The sequence below is a fragment of the Manis javanica genome, chromosome 16 (genome assembly GCF_040802235.1).
Source record: "Manis javanica isolate MJ-LG chromosome 16, MJ_LKY, whole genome shotgun sequence".
In the NCBI taxonomy this organism is placed as follows: domain Eukaryota; kingdom Metazoa; phylum Chordata; class Mammalia; order Pholidota; family Manidae; genus Manis; species Manis javanica.
The window spans coordinates 7,366,712-7,383,755 of NC_133171.1; the positions used below are offsets into that span (position 1 = coordinate 7,366,712).

The 17,044-nt window shown below is 43.5% G+C and overlaps 1 protein-coding gene across 7 annotated transcripts in view; it reads left to right on the top strand.

Moving 5' to 3' along the window:
* The window catches only part of LOC118968366 (uncharacterized), a 103,207-nt gene that overhangs the window by 5,249 nt on the left and 80,914 nt on the right, over positions 1-17,044 (top strand). For 5 of the 7 annotated variants that reach the window (XR_012126069.1, XR_012126067.1, XR_012126070.1 and 2 more), the window contains exons 2-3: positions 99-171; positions 607-732. Coding sequence is in view for 2 of the 7 variants with exons in the window: in XM_073224219.1 (XP_073080320.1) it covers positions 99-171 (73 nt within the window). In the remaining 5 variants the exon portion in view is untranslated. The remainder of the gene's footprint in view (positions 1-98; positions 172-606; positions 733-17,044) is intronic. The other 2 variants (XM_073224219.1, XM_073224218.1) reach the window with 1 other exon arrangement.

Genomic DNA, 17,044 nt, shown 5'->3' on the forward strand with positions numbered 1-17,044 from the left:
TGCTCTGTCCAAATGTATGTATTTGTCAGTAAAACTACAAACTCATTTAAAATATTTTCTAAGTGTATACCATCACTTTGTGCTTACGTCTCTTTTAGATCAACGAGTGCTAAAAGTACAACTACCGTCTTATATATGGAGAGGGGCAAAAAAGGAAAACCCACTCTCCAGGTGAGTGGCTCTCTTCATTGATTTGGTAAAGCAAATTCCCTCTAGCCTTAGTCTATGTAACATGTAATAATTTTCTGTTGTTTAATTATATAGTATAATGACATTAGAGATAAAATGGTGTCAGGTAGTTCAGTGCATTCATCTGATTTGTTAGTTTGTTTGGCTATCAGAACTGGAATTTCCAAGCATACCTTCCTTGCCACTTTTGTATATTTACCTAATATTCTCACTGTAGTGTCCAGAGCCAAAAGGAGTTTTCACAGTCTATGCACACTATCAGACCTGAAATGCCCAGGATATAGAACTCTGCAGGAACTTAAAATTTGGTAGTACTTGTCAGAAACACAAATACTGTTCAGAGTGCTTAGAAGGGTCCTAATACAGAATAACCTTATTTTCTAAATTTTCTATTTGCTCTTTATACATTCCCCTCAGCAGGGTGCCTTTTAAAGGGACTTTAGTCTTGGATTATCACAGCAAACAAGCAAGCAGATGGCCTTATTGCTGAGCAGGGTTCCAGGGAAAAGGATGATATATGGAGCTCCCAAATCATAATTGGAGGTAGGATTAGTTGGGAGAGTCTTGCTTATTAACAAATCCTCTTCATTTCATTTATTCTCCGATAATTATTTGCCACTTACCTAAGTCCTTACTCTGCAGCTGGCATGTTGTGCTAATCTTCACAGTCGTATGATGCAAACACTATTATTCTTCCATTATACAGATGAGGAATTTGATCCATAAAGAGGTTAAGTAATTTACCTAAGGTTGCATGGCCAGTAAGTGACAGAATTAGGATTGGAATGTAGGTCTAAGTCCAAACCCTTAACCAGCACAGACTACTCACACCTCCTCAAAGAGGAGCTTACACTCATATGGGGCCTCCTTACCAGCTCTTGGTTCCCATGCCTTAGGTACTTGCCTGTTCTTATCTTTAGAAAGGCAAGAATTGCTATAAACTGAACCAAATAATGACAGCTGTTTCTTTAGACCATCCATCATTAACCACGTCTTCCTTCATCACTCCCCAGCCAATAGCAGGTCAGTAAGTGGCTTAACTGTTACCAAGATCATCCGCACATCCTATGCAGAGATGAAACTGGGCTAGTTATGACTTAACCTAAATATTCTGGCTTCTCTTAACTTTTCACTTCTAGAAGTAGTCATCAAAAAGGGAGATTTTGAAAGACTTATTTAGGTCTTACTGCCCTAAAGAAGAGGAAAATTATTTTGGAGGCAAATGAGTGCTAGCTTTCCTGTAGAAAGGGAGATTATGTATTATTTGTCTAAGTAGAAATTAATTAAGAGGGTATTGTACCCAATCACTATTAAGTCGGTAATGACATGTGGAAGCTGAAAGATCCTACTATTGAATACATATGGTGGCTAAAAAATTGGGGCATCTGCTTGGTTACTTCACCTCCCTAGCCTGTCTTCAGTGCTTTGACCTGGAACTCACACCCTTACCTCCTAAACCTTTTTCGGGACCCATTTTACCTCCAGTTGAGGATCTGTCTGGCCATTTTGCTCCATGTAACTCTCCCTTTGAGATGGATGGAGATGAAGCCTTTCTAACCATCCCTACTTTAAATCCTGTAGGATTGTCTGCCAGAGAGAAACTCTTCCCCCTCTTATATTAGGAAGACAAAAACCAAATGTAGGTGGTAGGATGGGCTGACATCCTATAATATCTCACATGCATTGCATAAATCCTCACCACTCCTTTTGTAGAAATGAGAGGGAACCACTTCTATCTGGGAGTTGGGAGGAAGAGGTGTGTCTTTGCAAGGCCCAAAACTGGTTTCTAGGGCTGAACAGTGAGGCAGCACTGCAAAGTGCATGTGCTTTTGGGTGGCAGGCACTGACTGCCTTACTCTGGGAGCAGGGTTGGGGACAGGACAGCTGAAGACCAGACCCTGCCTCTTGAAGCAGCTAACACCCCTCAGTGAGACTGAGAAGCCTGCCTGCTCTGTGGAAACAGCTGAAAATATAGCTTGAGGTTAGGCCCTGAGAACTGGCTGCCTGCCAGTGGCAAAGAGAAGCCAAGGTCTCCCATACATAAGACCAAGAATATGAACGGGGCCTTTGCACACCCGGGCCTGACCCGCCTGGCCTGCCTGCCTGGGATTCTGGCTCTCAGCCCTGCCTTGTGGAAAGAGCTTGGCTTTTTAACACTGTTTGCCTTCTTGCCTGAATAACAAAGAAAGTAAAAGGTGTGTCTGTGGCTTTCTCCCCCTAGTTGGTTGATTTGGGTTACAGTTGCAGTTCACACCGTGTCTCTAAATTTCATGCTGAAGATAAAGCAGTATTTCAAACCACAAATCCAGCGGCCAAGAGACAGTTGCTCTTGCTGTTCTTGACCAGATGAAGCAGGTTAAACTCTTGTCAGCTGAACGTCGATTTGTTAACCCAACCCATGTCCAAGGTAGCAGGCTCAGATGAGTTTCAAAATAACCCAGGCACACATGGCTGACAAGATCCCAGTGGGCAGAAGGTAATGTTATACCACCTAAGACATAACTTCTGGAATAATCATTGCTGCCCTTTGCTCCAGAATCCAGCCCCAGGGCTTTAAAGAGAGGAAAGTCCTCAAACAGTTGTAGTGTGTGTGTGTGTGTGTGTGTGTGTGTGTGTGTGTGTGTGTGTGTGTTTTGCTTTAGAGGGACAGATTGCCAAACAAACTTCCTGGTGGCTGCTCAGAAGGACAAAATTCTTTGCTGAAGCACGTGCCAGCATTTGACAATGCACTGCACACAGCGGAAGCTTTTGGCACACACCAGGGCACAACTGGGCTCTGCTGCTTTAGGGACAAAGAGTGTTGCTAATTTGTGCAGCCACTGCTTTAGAACGGGGAGCAGGAAGGACCCTCATTTAAGGTGCAGGAAGTTAGGGTGTAGGCTAAATTGATTTTCCAGGCTGAGTAGTGCTGGTGAAAGAAGGGGGAAAGCCCCATGTCGCAAGAAATCTCAGTCTCTACTGACCTGCCTGCCTGAGGCCAGGTATCCTACCCCTCCGCACAGTGACCTGAACCCCCATGCCTTCTGTCCTGGAGAGCGGCCTCTGGATGGGAACGAGCCTACTCTAATATTCACAGAGGAAACCAGGACTGGGGAGTCACAGCCCCAGCTTCCTGGGCAGAGTGCTGACTAACACTGTCATCTTCCAGGCGATTTCCTTAATTTCTCTGTACCTAAGTTTCTCAGTTAAACCAAGGATGAAAATGGAGTCCCCCTGGAGGCATCCAGAACACCTAATGAATGTTCATGTTTTTTTGAGATAACTGGGATTAGGAGGTTCTATTCCTGCAAAGCTTCATTACATGGAAGATTACATCTTTATTGTCAACTTGAGGCATACACACTGAATAAGTAGCATGGAGAGGCTTGGGGGCCATTTTTGGACTACCCACTTCATGGCATCCCTCCTCTCCCCTCTTCTTCTTTTCCATTTGGACTTCAAGTTGTGTGGCTTGCATGAAGTTTAGTTTCTGAAGACAAGGAGGCTTAATTGTTCTTTGCTCATTCTAGAACCTAGTATAGCCCATATATGTCTGCCACAGGCCTGACTGGGAGAGACTGATGGAGGGAGACGGTTGAGAGAGAGAGAGATGGAGGAATTTTCCAGGAAAGGGATAGGATGCTGCTAACTGCAACCCGCTCAGACACCACACCGTGCTCAGACACCACCCTCTGCGTTCTTTAAGGAATTTCAAAAGCTGTCCCTTTGTACTGGATTTTCTTTTCCCCTTTCAAAGCATTGACTTCATTGTTTGGGGTGAATACATCACTTCCTCTTTGGGGGTCTGTGTTTTGTCTCCCGCTGGGTCTGAAATGTCATGTAATTTGTTGGGTTTTGCTGGATTATGTTGGGGGTGGGTTTGTTTTCTGGTGTTCCCAAATCGTCAAGGGTCACCAGAACCCTCGCCACTTCTGTGTCCTGATTAATGATGTGATAGAAATGTGCAGCCCTCAGCATTTACCAGATCTGCATGTATCTGTAACTGCTCTTGGTTCTGTTGCCTTTAAAGGGAGTTCCCCTGCCAGGGCAGAAACCCGCCAAGCCCCACGCTGCTCTTATCTGTTCTTCCTGCTGTGCGGTCAGGCTGCTCTGTTGCTTTGCTCATTATCTGGACTTCATTGAAGAGTGAATCTCCATGCCTCTCATCCAGAATATGGTGCAAGCCTCAGATCTGTTCCTCTTCTGACTTACCAACCTTCCCATGGCTCCTCATAGATGACTTTTTCTGTTCCTGTAAGCAGCATTTCTCTGCTCTCATAAGCACATTATGGTAGATACACTTGGAATTTATTAACTCATTCTACAAGCATTATTTACTTACCACCATGTGCCAGGCACACTAGATGCTGGGCGTGAGATAGGAATTATGAGCTTGACTTCCTGTCTCTGAGAGCAGTGTATAGGCAGGGCAGGGCGCTGGCACGAAGGTGGGGATGTAGAGGGTTAGAAAGACCCAGAGATCCATTATTCTAGTGCAAAGGGAAAGATTTCTGAAGGTACCTGCGATCTCAAACTAATAATACTCATAGCATGATGTTGTTGTTTCTTATAATAGGTATTTTCCTGAGCTCTTACCATGTGCCTAGTGCTGTGCTAAGCAATGCCATTTAATCATCTCTCAGCCTTTGTGCTGAGTTTATTGTCATCTGAATTTCCCATATGAGGGTGTAGAGACTGCAAGAACTAATTAATGAGTGCGAGGTTGTTAGATCATTTCAAACATAGGCAGTGAGCTATGCTGTCCAGGGAAAGAAAAGTTTGCCAGGGCCTTTGTGAACAGGGTCCTGCCTGTATCCGTGACAGCACTAGAAATAAAGTCCCCTCCACCATGTTTCCCTGAAGAGAATTTGTTTCTTGTGTTCGAGGAGGACGTGGGGTGGAGTTGCTATGTTTTGGAGCACATTGATGCCTTTAGTTGCAGGCCCCTGTAATATATTCCTACTTCAGGGCTGTCTTTGTGAGCTTTCAGATAGACTTAGGGACAATTTAGGGCCATTTTGCCAATCCCATGATGGGTGCTGCTGAGAGGGAGAAGCTCCTCCCCTTTCCTATTCATAAAGAAAAAAAAAATCTAACATATTTCAGACTATTAAGACGACTTCACAGACCTCAGATCAGCATCCCTGAAGTTGATGTGCTTGCCAAGGTCATCAGCAATGTCCTTGTTACTATTTTCAAGGGGCACATCATAGTTGTCATCTGACCTCCAGCATAATTTGCTGCTGTCTGCCGTCTTTTGAATGAATCTATGCTCTTGACTTTCTGGTTCTCTTTCTCTCTCTCTGGGCACCGCTTGGTTGGTCTCATCAGTGTTGGTGCCCTCTGAAGATAATATTCTCTTGTCCCAGGGCACTCTCATTTTTGGAAATGCCATTCATCACCAGGGCTTCAGTGACCAGCTTCCTGGGAACGGTTCCCAAGTCTCTCTCCCCAGACTGGATCTTTCTTCTAAAGGGGGAACAGAAGCCCAACTAGTTTGGGTGGCTCACAGTAACCTCCCGTTTCAAAAGGTCCAACACTGAACTTGTCCTCTTTACCCCGCATCCCCTTCTTGTGTCCTCTCCCTGGGACGGGTACCCCTGGTCATCCGTTTGACTGAGCCAGGGGACCTGGCCTCGTCCTGGATTCTTCCCTTTCTTTCTCCTTACAATGTCTATTCCCTCACCAAGTTCTGTTGTTTTTTAACTCTATAATTATGTGAATCTTTTACTTTTCCCTATCCCATCACTACCTCCTCACTTCATGGCAGCATCTGTCATTTGCTGTCTCCCTGCAGCTGTGGGAATCTTGCTCCTGCCAGTCCTTTCTCAGCCAGGCAGCTAAAGTGAATTTTCTAAAATGCAAACCTGATGATGTGACTTCCCTACTTAAAACTACAGCAGAGCTCCCTTGGGTAGAAGGAGGCTCACAAGTCCCCTGGGAGGGTGGGGAACATAAAGGTAAAGGTGACATGGTGCTTCATCTCTCATACATGTGTGTGACAAAGACTAAAGGAGCCCTGACATGGCTGCCCCAAGACCATCCCAGTTCCTGGTCTACTTCATGCATCTCCACTGTTTGTTTCTCTACCATTACCCTTGAGCTTTTTATAACAGCTCTTCCTGTTTTTATTTTCTCATGTGTATTTTGGAGCCATTTGCATGAATATTTGTCCCAGATCTCCTAGGATCATCAGCTATTGGAAGACAAAGCTGAGTGTATCATGTTTAGTCAAGTACATTGTCCACACTGGTTGCTGAATAAACATTAACAGAGTGTGTAAGTGCAGCCTATCACACATGAGCATGTGCACTTAATAGTAGCTTCAGTTCATACAGCGCAGAGGCTGCTGCTGTCATTTCTAGGATTGTTTGGGAGCCACCCATGGCTCCCCTCCCCCACCAGCCACCCTCAGGTCCCATGTGAAGCATCAGAACCTTGACTTTAGTTTTTTGAAAGGGTGCCAACCTCTGATGCAGCCCTTTCTCCTTTTTAATGCTCCTTTGCAAAGATTGCTTCATTTCCTTCCCCAGCAATCCCTAAGATGCAGAGAAGTCAGTCTTGAGGTTTCTGGAAAATCAGAATGGAAGGGCTAGAAAACAGCAGTAGAACATTGTTTGGCCAAACATTTTCAGATCTTGCTCCATTTTACTCAATGTGTTACTGGTGGCAAGTAACAGCTCAGTCTCCTGACTGCTGTCCTGGGCTCTGTCCCTCCTATTCAACAGAAGAGCTTAGCAGTTAATATGGGCTCTGCAGGAAGATTGGGTGCATATCTTGGTGTCACCTTTTAGTAAGTGCTCTAAGCCTCAATAGATCATCCATGAAATGGGAATGATAATGGTACCTACCTCATAGGACTGTTGTGAGGCCTAAATGAGATAAGCCACGTAGCGCTTGACATGTGAAAAATGCTCATTGTCTTAGCAATTATTATATCATCTCTGCCTATATTGTATTGGGCTGGGGGAAGGCAAATAGAAAAGATTCCTTATTACCCATGTCAGTTAAGGATCTACATTTCCTCAAGTTGGCATCCTAAATCAGCAACTCTCATTTAAAAAATATATATATAATACATACTTTTGTTTTCCTGAAGAAGAGAGCTTATTAGGAGCAGTTCTGAGAGTTTAGGATTCAGATGGTGTATGTGTGCCTGTGAGTGTGTGTACTATTTACTTGATATTTTGCAGAAAGCTCCTTACTATCAGCTTTAGTTATGAGACTGTTGGTGGAGCTACTCCACTAAGATCAACTAATTGGAGAACTCCTGTCTTCAACTTTAACAATGAGAGAAAAGGGAGAGAGAGGGAGAGAGGTCGGTTCTTTGAGATTGTGTCTGGCAAAAAGTTGGGCTGGGACAGAGATTTGCTATTTGTTTCATGAGTCATGGAGAGTGAAAGGTGAAAGGATGGGGCATGTTCTCCTTAACTGTTTGGATAAGGAGAGAAAAGTGGGGATTTTTTTTTAGTTGGGTATCAGCATCTGATGAAGGAACCACAAAATCAGCCAGCAGTTCCCAAATGTTTTGAAGTTTGTCGTGTTGCTTTCTATTTGATTAGTGACTCCATGTCTGCCAATAGCTTTTTAAAAACTGCAACCAACCAAGAATATTTTATTTGAGGCTAGAACTCTATTACAATTCCCTGAGATGATGATTGAAATAATGAGATGCATGCAAATGAGGCCCAGGAATCCCTGGAGAACTTCCTCTGCCAAGTTTTGTTTCCTGGGTGGCTGAAGCAGCTCCCACCCAGCCTCACCTGTTGTGTACCCCCTGATGCCTGTTCTTCTACTTCATTATTTCCCAAAGCCTTGGTGGTTTTTATCCCCCTTCTAGATCTTCCAAAGAGAAATTTTCTTTAGAAAATAAAGTAGCTATTTTATTCGGCAGTAAAGGGGTCCAACTTTCTATATAATCCCAGTAGCTTACACAAGTAGCTTAAATTTCCTTTGATTCTCTTATCCCCATGCAGATAAGTTAAGACAGAAACTTCAGACAAGGTGCTGGGGAGCAAGTGGATTACTTGTGGCATAGACCAGTAGGAGGAACTCAGATGGCTTTATTTAACTCTAATTCCAACCTTATTTTACTAAGGACATTAGAAATGGAGGGAGGAGGGCAGGGGGACCTCGCTTTTAAAGTGCTGAAATTCTCTTTCCCCCCCCTTCCCCTTTGCTACTTGGCAGTGACCTTCTTTTTGCAATCCAGTGCAGCCTTGTTCTCGCAGTGCCTCCTGATGTATGCTGCACATTCCATTCTGTCCAGTAAAGGCCATCAAGGCAAGGACTGATGTTCTTGAAAACCCTAATGCATTATTAGGGAGGAATTTTTATGTTGAAAGTTCCTTTGAATAACTTTCGTCGTATTTTTCCTAGGTTTTGCCTTCTTCTGATTTTGTAAATTCAGATTCCAGAAGTCAGATCTGAATGAATGCCCAGTGGAGAGTCATGGGTTTTAAGAGAGGAACAGAATGATCCAGAGTCAAGAATTGGGGTTAGGGTCCTCACACGTGGTACCCAATAAATGTTTGAGTGACTAGGGTAGGACAGTTTCCCCAAAGTCCCACCTGTGTGCTCAGAACTTGCCTCTCCTTACTGGAGGGTAGCCCTATCAGCAGTTCCCAAAGTATGTTTTCATTTTACACCCCTTAAACAGTTTTCATTTCTTCATTTTTCCGCCCTGCACTTGATCATTTTCCTTTTACTTCCTGCCCTGCATTGCTTCTGCCCCCCTTCATTTGTCAGACCCCGGCAGCCAAGGAGGAAGAGAGTACAGAGCCAGGAGGAAAGAGGGAAAACTGCTTTAAAAACACTCGCCTGGAGGGCTTCGAACTCATGGTCAAGGTTCCGATTCTTGCCCTTCACAGACAGGTGATATCATGCATGAGAGAGCTGCTTGCTGTGTGCAGGGAGAGAAAAGGGGATACTTTTCAACATCAGTATGAGCTGAAATGTGGACTGTGTCAGAAACAAGGCCCCTGGTGTAAAACTCATCAGTATTGCTTAAAGCCCCTCAGTCTGTGTGGCGTGTTAGACCAGGTCTCCCTGAAAGGTGCCTCCTTTCCAGAAACACACGACAAGCCTGTAGTTCCCAAGTATCCAAGAATGACAAAATCAAGCCAAGTGAAACTGAAACACCCAAGACAAATACAGAGCAGCAGCGCCTTGACACAGGTATACATGAGCCATGAACATTTCACACCAGAATGCAACATTTTCTACGAAAGCAAAGAAACTATAATACCATCAGAACCTTCAAGGAGGCATTTTGTTACTTTTTAATGATTTCTGCTTTGTTAGCTTTCTGTTTGTTTTCCCCCAGATGAACTCGTCGTTTTCACATGCATGGTGTTCATTCGCTGGGTGTGAAAGAAATGCTTTATCAGGAAATCTCCTTAGTTGGGGGACTGAAATCTCATTGCCCGTGGAGCCATACAGACCTGAATTAGAAGAGTCATTTATAGTAGCTGTGTGTTCAATTTATTTCTTGACTTCTGGGAGCCTCAGTTCACTATTTTTTTATTTTTTTGGAAAAAATGGAAGGTGTGATTTATTCCCTAATTTTTGAAATAGGACCCAGTCAATGAAAGAGTCCATAAAAGAATGGTGGGTGAATGAAAGCACAGTGAGTGGCACCGGGAGATTCTTAGCTGATCTCAGCTGCCTTTCCTTTGCATTTATTGAACCCAGGACTGTTGGGGGGGTGTTGGGGGGTGACCACCATATGCAACAAAGGCTTGTGAACACAGCGATCTTTATTTAAGGGCTTCACAGTAATTCTAAGAAACTATAGGTGAATGAGTTGGCAAAGTAAAGCTAAATTCAGAAAATGAACACCTTCTTTGGCTCGTACTAATTTTATCTATTAGACAACAAGACTTGTGGAGAAATGGACGAAAACAACAGACTCTGCCATCAGAAGCTCTTCCTCTTCGCCTGTTATACTGAGCCATGTGAAATTGCGGTCTTGGGGGGTCAACCACAGCAGACTGCTGGCAGTTCCATATGGTTTGACCTGGTGGTAGGAGAGAGGAGGAGACGTTTCTAGCTGAGGTTTGGGGAAGGCTTAAGAGAAGGGGTGACTGCCCGAGGCGGCAGAAGCCATCAAGTAGCCACCCTTGGGTATCAGGTACCAGGTACTGGGGAGCACTGCACTGCTGCTGTGCTCCACAGCCCTCTTCTGAGCTACTGGCTCCCACTGCTTTTTGCTGGCCTCTTTTCTGGCTCTTAACTCAGCATTACGGCCCAGCCCTGGGGAGGGTCACTCCGTCCTGTGCCATTGGCCTTGGTCTTCTCTGCAGCTGCCTCGGGCTCCTCCTTCCTCTGGTCTGTCTTGGGAAAACAAAGCTCCTGGTCAGAGCTGGCCCCAGAACCCCTTCCTTTGGGTCACCCGTTTGGTATATGGAGTGCCGCTTTAGGTGCAGATAACAATATATGCAAAGGCGTGTGTGTGTTGTGTGTGAGGTACAGCCTGTGATTCAGCTGGGAAGCAGTTCAGGGTTCTGTCCTGGGACAGGCCCTGTGGGCCCCTCTCTGAACTCTTGCTCAGAACAGATTCTATTCTCCAGGCCCCTCCTGCCCGGTGAGATGCTCTGTCCTTTGCTTCCTCAGGGCCAACTAGGCTTCCCTCACCTGTTGCAGCACTTGCCCCCGACCGTCTTCTTCCTCCCAAGAGGGACTCTCTTGATCCTAGCCACTGCAGCCTGCATGCCTCTCTGGAGCCCTGCCGGAAGAGTGCCAGCCCGTAGCAGTGAGCCTCATCGGCAGGGCCACCCGCAGACCAATAGACAGGGCCACCTGCAGACAGATAGACGGGCGGGGGAGAGGGGGGAGAGGCAGATTTATGTCCATTCACCCATGGCTCAGTGACTGAGCTCCTCTCGGGGCTGGGTGCTGGGCAGGTCATGTGGGGAGGTGCTCAGGAGCCATGCTGGTGGGTGCAGTGCTCAGGCTGCTGAGTGTTGGGAGATAGATCCATACAGATGAGGGGATGCATGTCTGATGGACAGACACAGAAAGGTGGAGCTTCTGTGAGAAGGGCAATCTGGAGGACAGAGAAAGGAATTCATTTGCTTCATGAGGCAGATAATTGGGCCCCTGCTCTGTGCCAGGCAGTGCACCGGGAGGGCAATGATAAGCAAAACCAGTTTGGGTCCTGCCTTGCAGAGCTTAGCACCTGTTGGAGAAGACAGGCATTGCTCAAATAAGCACAATAATAAGTGAATACTTAGAAATGGTAGGAGGGTGGGGGGCGGGTAGGAGAGAGCTCATGACAAGCACCTGGCCTGTCAGCAAGGTAGAGGAGGGATTGGGGACAGGAGTAACATTTAACTAGGCTTTGAAGTGCATTTCAGACAGAGGGATGGTGCTGGCACAGGCTCAGTGGTGGAGGAGGACCTGCATCCAGGGCCGAGCAGAGTGGCACAGCCAGAGCCCGGAGGGAAGACAGGAATTTGCTTAGGCTTTATCCTGAGAATGATGGGAACCCAAGGTCTGGTTTTAACCCTGAGGGCAAGGTGGGTGCAGGGCTGGTGACAGGATCAATTTGAGTTTTGAAAAGGCCTCTCTGGAAGCAGAATAGAGGATTACAAAGAACAAGAGAGGAGGCAGGAAGCCAGTATTTATTTATTTATACATACATAATGGGATCCTATTGTGTGTATTGTTCTGTAACTTGCCTTTTTTAAAATAAAAAACAAACATTATGTCATATTGATCTATCTCATTCAGCTTAATGCTACCCACTGTTCTGTAGTAGAAATGTACAGTCTGTGTAACCATTCATAGTTTAACTATTTCTAAGTTGTTTCTAATTTTTCATTGTTACAAGCTGTGTAGGCAGGAACTTCCTTGAACATGGCTATGGCAGGGGAAATTCTGAGATAGCCCTAGGATTCCCATCCCCGCTGCACTTGCCCTGTTACCCACGCCCTCTCCTGAAGTGTGGATGAGACCCGTCATAGGGTCTTCCATTGGTTTGATGGAATTGGACTATCATCCTAGATGCGCCTCAAACATCCCTTTAGCGTGAATCTCTGCAGGGAGAGATGCGCTGGGAGGGGGCTGAGGGATACAGTCACGTGGCAAGGTCACATGACCCCAGGAACCTGAGAGTGACCTCTAGTCGCAGAGCGGCCTGTCTCTCATAACTAACAAGAGCCCAGGACCTCCCTCAGATGCCTATAGGGAAATGAATTCTGCCAGCAACCTGAGGGAGCTTGGAAGCATGTCCTTCCGAGTTGAACCTTTAGATGAAAATGCACTGGGTATCTTGACTTCAGTCTTCTGAGATCCTGGGCAGAGGACTCAACTAAACTATACCTGATTCTTGGCCCTCAGAAACTATCAGATAACAAAATGTTGTGTTGTTTTAAGCTGTTAAATGTTTGCTAATTTATTGTGCAGCAATAGAAAACTAATATCATGACTAATTGAATACATTTTCCAGTATTTCTCTAGGATAGACAGATGTATTTCCTAGAGTTGGAAAATGCTCATTTAAATTTTTAGTACTTTCAAAATACATTGTAGCCCATAAGGTTGCACCAACTTAGTATTTCTATTGGAGAGCGAAAGTAGCCTAGGGAATGTAATCAATAATATTGTAACATCTTCATATGGCGACAGATGGTAGCTACACTCATTGTAGTGAGCATTTTGTAATATACATAATTGTCCACATGACTCACTTGTTGTCCTACACCTGAAACTAATATGATAGTGCTTATAGTTGTATCTCCATAAAAAGTATCTGTTTTCTCATAGTCTCACTGTTAACAGTTTTTTAAGTTTTCTCAATCTGATGGGTAAAAACAGTATGCCATTTTTCTTTGAATTTTTACTTATTTCATTATCGAAGGTGAGTCTCTTTGGAGCTCTATCATTAGCTACCTATCCTTGTGTACTCATATCATTTGTTTTTCACTCTATTGTTTGTCTTTTTCTTCAGTAAAAAAAAAAAAGAGTAAAAAGGGCATGGTACATGCTAAGTGCTTGATAAATGTTAGTAATGGTTATTGATTGATTTATAGGAATTAAACATATAACTCCTCTATGAATATTTAATTACCATTGTTGCATGTTTTATTTCAGTCTGATTTTTATGAAAAAAATATCCCAGTTTTTAAATGTTGACAACAAATTCAGCCAATTAAAATACGTAGATAGAAGCCAATGGTGTGGATCAAACAAAACCACCAGTGTGCAACCTCCATTCTTCCTTCTTCCTTCTTCCCTTCGTCCTTCCGTTTTGTGGTCCTTACCCATTTCTTAGAACAGTGATATTTATGCCTATCAAATGAGTAGACGAAGACTCAGATATTTTCCTATCCATGGAAACGGTTTATGAGTAAGACTGATCTTTCTCTGGGGGATTGGAAGAACTCACATGTAAATTTATCTGCATTTGATGCTCTTTTTTGGGGGGTGGAGGAGTGTGAAGTATATTTTTAGCTATTTCTCAATTTCTTATCTGGCCTTTAGCCTGATCTAGTTCTCTACATTTTTTTAGTCAGTTTTTGATATTTATAGTTCCCTAAAAATTACTCTTTTCATCTAGATTTGCATATATATTTGTATGAACATTTAAATGAGGTTATCTAGTACATTTTGGATTTTATTGAATCTAATTGTGACCCTTTCATCATTCCTAATGCAATTTCTTTGTAAAATATTATTTCATTTGTTTCTGAAAATGTTATTATACACGTGATCCAAATTTCAATATGCACACAGTGCACATAGTAAAAAAATAAATATACAGGAGCACCCTTGGCCCCAAGCTATTAAGTTCCCCTTCCCAGAAGCAAGACTGTAATCTGTTTCTTGTGCAGCCTCCACCACAACTGATTTTAGAACATGTTCATCATCTCAAAAAGAAACCATGTACCCATTAGCTGTCACTCCCATTTTACCCCTTCCAACCCTAGGCAACCACTAATCTACTGTCTAAATTGCACATTCTAGACATTTCACATAGAAGGTATTGTAAATGTGTGGTCTTTTGTGACTGGTTTCTTTCACTGAGCATGTTTTCAAGGTTCATCCATGTTGTAACACATATAAGTACAGTTGACCCTTGAACAATGGGTTTGAACTGTGCAGTTCCACTTATACATGGTTTTTTTTTCAATAAATATATTGGACTTTTTTTTGAGATTTGTAATCATTTGAAAACACATGTTTTCTGTAGCTTACTTTATTGTACATATTATATATGCATTTATATTGTACATGTAAAATATGTGTCCATCTTTTGTTTATATTATTGGTGGGCTTCTAGTAATACTAATAATAACAGAAAGTTATTAGTAGTTAAGTTTTTGGGGAGTCAAAAATTATACGTGGATTTTTAACTGTATGCGGGGGGTGTCAGCATCCTTAACCCTTATGTTGTAGAAAGGTCAACTTAGTTCATTTTTTATTGACAAATAATATTCCCCTGTATTGCTATATCACATTTTGTTTATCCATATATCAACTGATGGATATATTGCTGTTTCTATTTTTTACTATTATGAACAATGCTACTGTGAACATTCTTATACAACTTCTGTGTGAATGTTTTCATGTCTCGAGGATGAAATGACTAGGTCATGTGGTAACTCCATGTTTAACATTTTGAAGACCAGCCAAACTGTTTTCCACAGTGGCTGCACCATTGTACATTCCTACTACCAATGTACAAGGGTTTCAATTTCTCCACATCCTTGCCCACACTTGTAATTTTCCATTGTGTTCATCATGGCAGTCCTAGTGGTCATAAAGTGGTGTGCTATTGTGACTTTGATTTGCATTTCCCTAGTGAGTAATGATGGTGAGCATTGGCTATTTGTCTATTTTCTTTGGAGAAATGTATGTTCAAATCCTTTGCCCATTTTCCTTTGGGCTATTTGTCTTTTCATTGTTGGATTCCATTGCTTTCCTAGGAACAGTTTCTTAACAACTGCATTAAGTTTCACAGCCACACTATCCCCAGTTATTCAGACCAGCACTGTCCAACTGAAATTCAATGCTAGTCACAAGTGCAAGCTGCATATGCAATTTAAAATTTCCTAGTAGCCACATTAAAAAGAGGCAAGAAGAAACAAACAAATTCATTTTAATAGTTTTATCTTCTAGCAATGTGTATTATTTAACCCAACATACCCAGAGTAGTATCATTTTAACATGTCCTCTATACAAAAATTGTTTACATTCTTTTTCTTGTATCAAGTCTTTTAAGGGTATATTTTACCCTCACAGCACTTCTCAATTAAGAACAGTCACAGTTCAAGTGCCCAGTAGCCTCAGGTGACTATTGTTTACCATGTTGGACAGCACATATTTAGATTTACCGCAAGGTTTACAATAGTGTAAAAACTATTGTTTCACTCGAAGCTATTTCCTGTATGCCACCTTCTCATCTCTGTTGGCTTCATATTTTGGGATGGGAAATTGAGAAAATTCAAATCTAGTGACCTCTTTTTACTCTGAGCTGCATGAAGCCAGTCTGGAGATGTTGTTTGGGACTTGAGGAGAGTACATAGATATAATAAAGAAAATCATAGACAAGGAAACCCGTTGTCAGTCACTTGTAATAGTATAGGGGAATGACAGCAGTGATTAGGATGGTGGTCATGGAAAAGGAAAGGAGGGGATATACTCCAAGACATTGAGGAAAAAACATAAAAGGGGCTTAATTGATAGACTGGGTGTAGAGAATTAGGGAAAGGGAAGAGTTGAGAACGGTTGAGGATCCTAGTCTGTGTGAATGGGGCTGCAATGTCAAGGAGAACTTCAGAAGAAGGGAAGGGTTGGGGAAGATGGGGGGCAGTTTGAACCCACTGAATCTGAGATGCAGCTGTGGCATCAGAAAGAACAGCAGGGTTGGAACGTGGGTGTGGTGCTCAGTGGGGAGGGTGGAGCCACACAGGAGGGCAGGGACTTGTTTGCAGAGAAATAATAGCTGGAGACAACAGCAGGTGGGTGGGGCTGCCCGGGAAGAAATGGAGACCAGCTTTTGAGCAGCTCCAAGGGAATGAGAGGATGGAAGTGAAGCAGGGAAATAGTCTGAGAAGGAGCAGCCAAGAAGTGTAGCCTAGAGTCTGAAGCAGAAAGCGAGTGATCAGTGTGAAATGCAGTAGGAAAGTCAATAACAGCATTAATAGAATAATGGCATTAGTCACCAAGTAGGTTATTACTTCTCTGCTTTACCCACTGAACTCTGGAGAATGAGAGGACCATTGTTTTGTGTGTAAGAATGTGAAGACTATTAATACATTTTAGCAATTTGGAAAGGCAATATACATTTTGGGTCTTTGAAGATAGAATTTATTCCACTTGCCGGGTCCCTGTTGTTTGGGGAGTCCATGGTTTTACCACCACCCACCAATCCAGAAGCCATTGAGTGAGTTTAGTAAGTGCAGATGAGGACATCCTGCTTCTAGGCTTCCTTGGCAGTCTGGCCCTTGCCTGTATTTGCAGCCTCCCCTCTCTCCATCCCACCTGGGGCTCTACACTAGCCACATAGAAGGCCTCACAGTCAGTTGGATGTGCCACCTCTCCAGGGGCCTTTGCATGTGCTGATTTGGTCAAGCACTCTCTTGCCTGACCAAGCAGCTGGGATGATCACTTTGAAACATAAATCTGGCCATGTCACATTCTGACTTAAAACCCTTTAATAATTTCCCATGATGCATGCAGTAAATACAAACTTGTAGCCATGAGCTATAAAGCCTTGTGGGATCTGGCCTTTGCTTATCACTCTCACCTCAGTCTCTTTGCACTGCCCCTTGCCCACTAAATTCTAGCCATGCTGGTCTTTTCTGTGCCATGCTCCAATAGCACACCAAGCTGTCACAGCAGGCCATTTCCTCTGCTGGCAGAACCCACC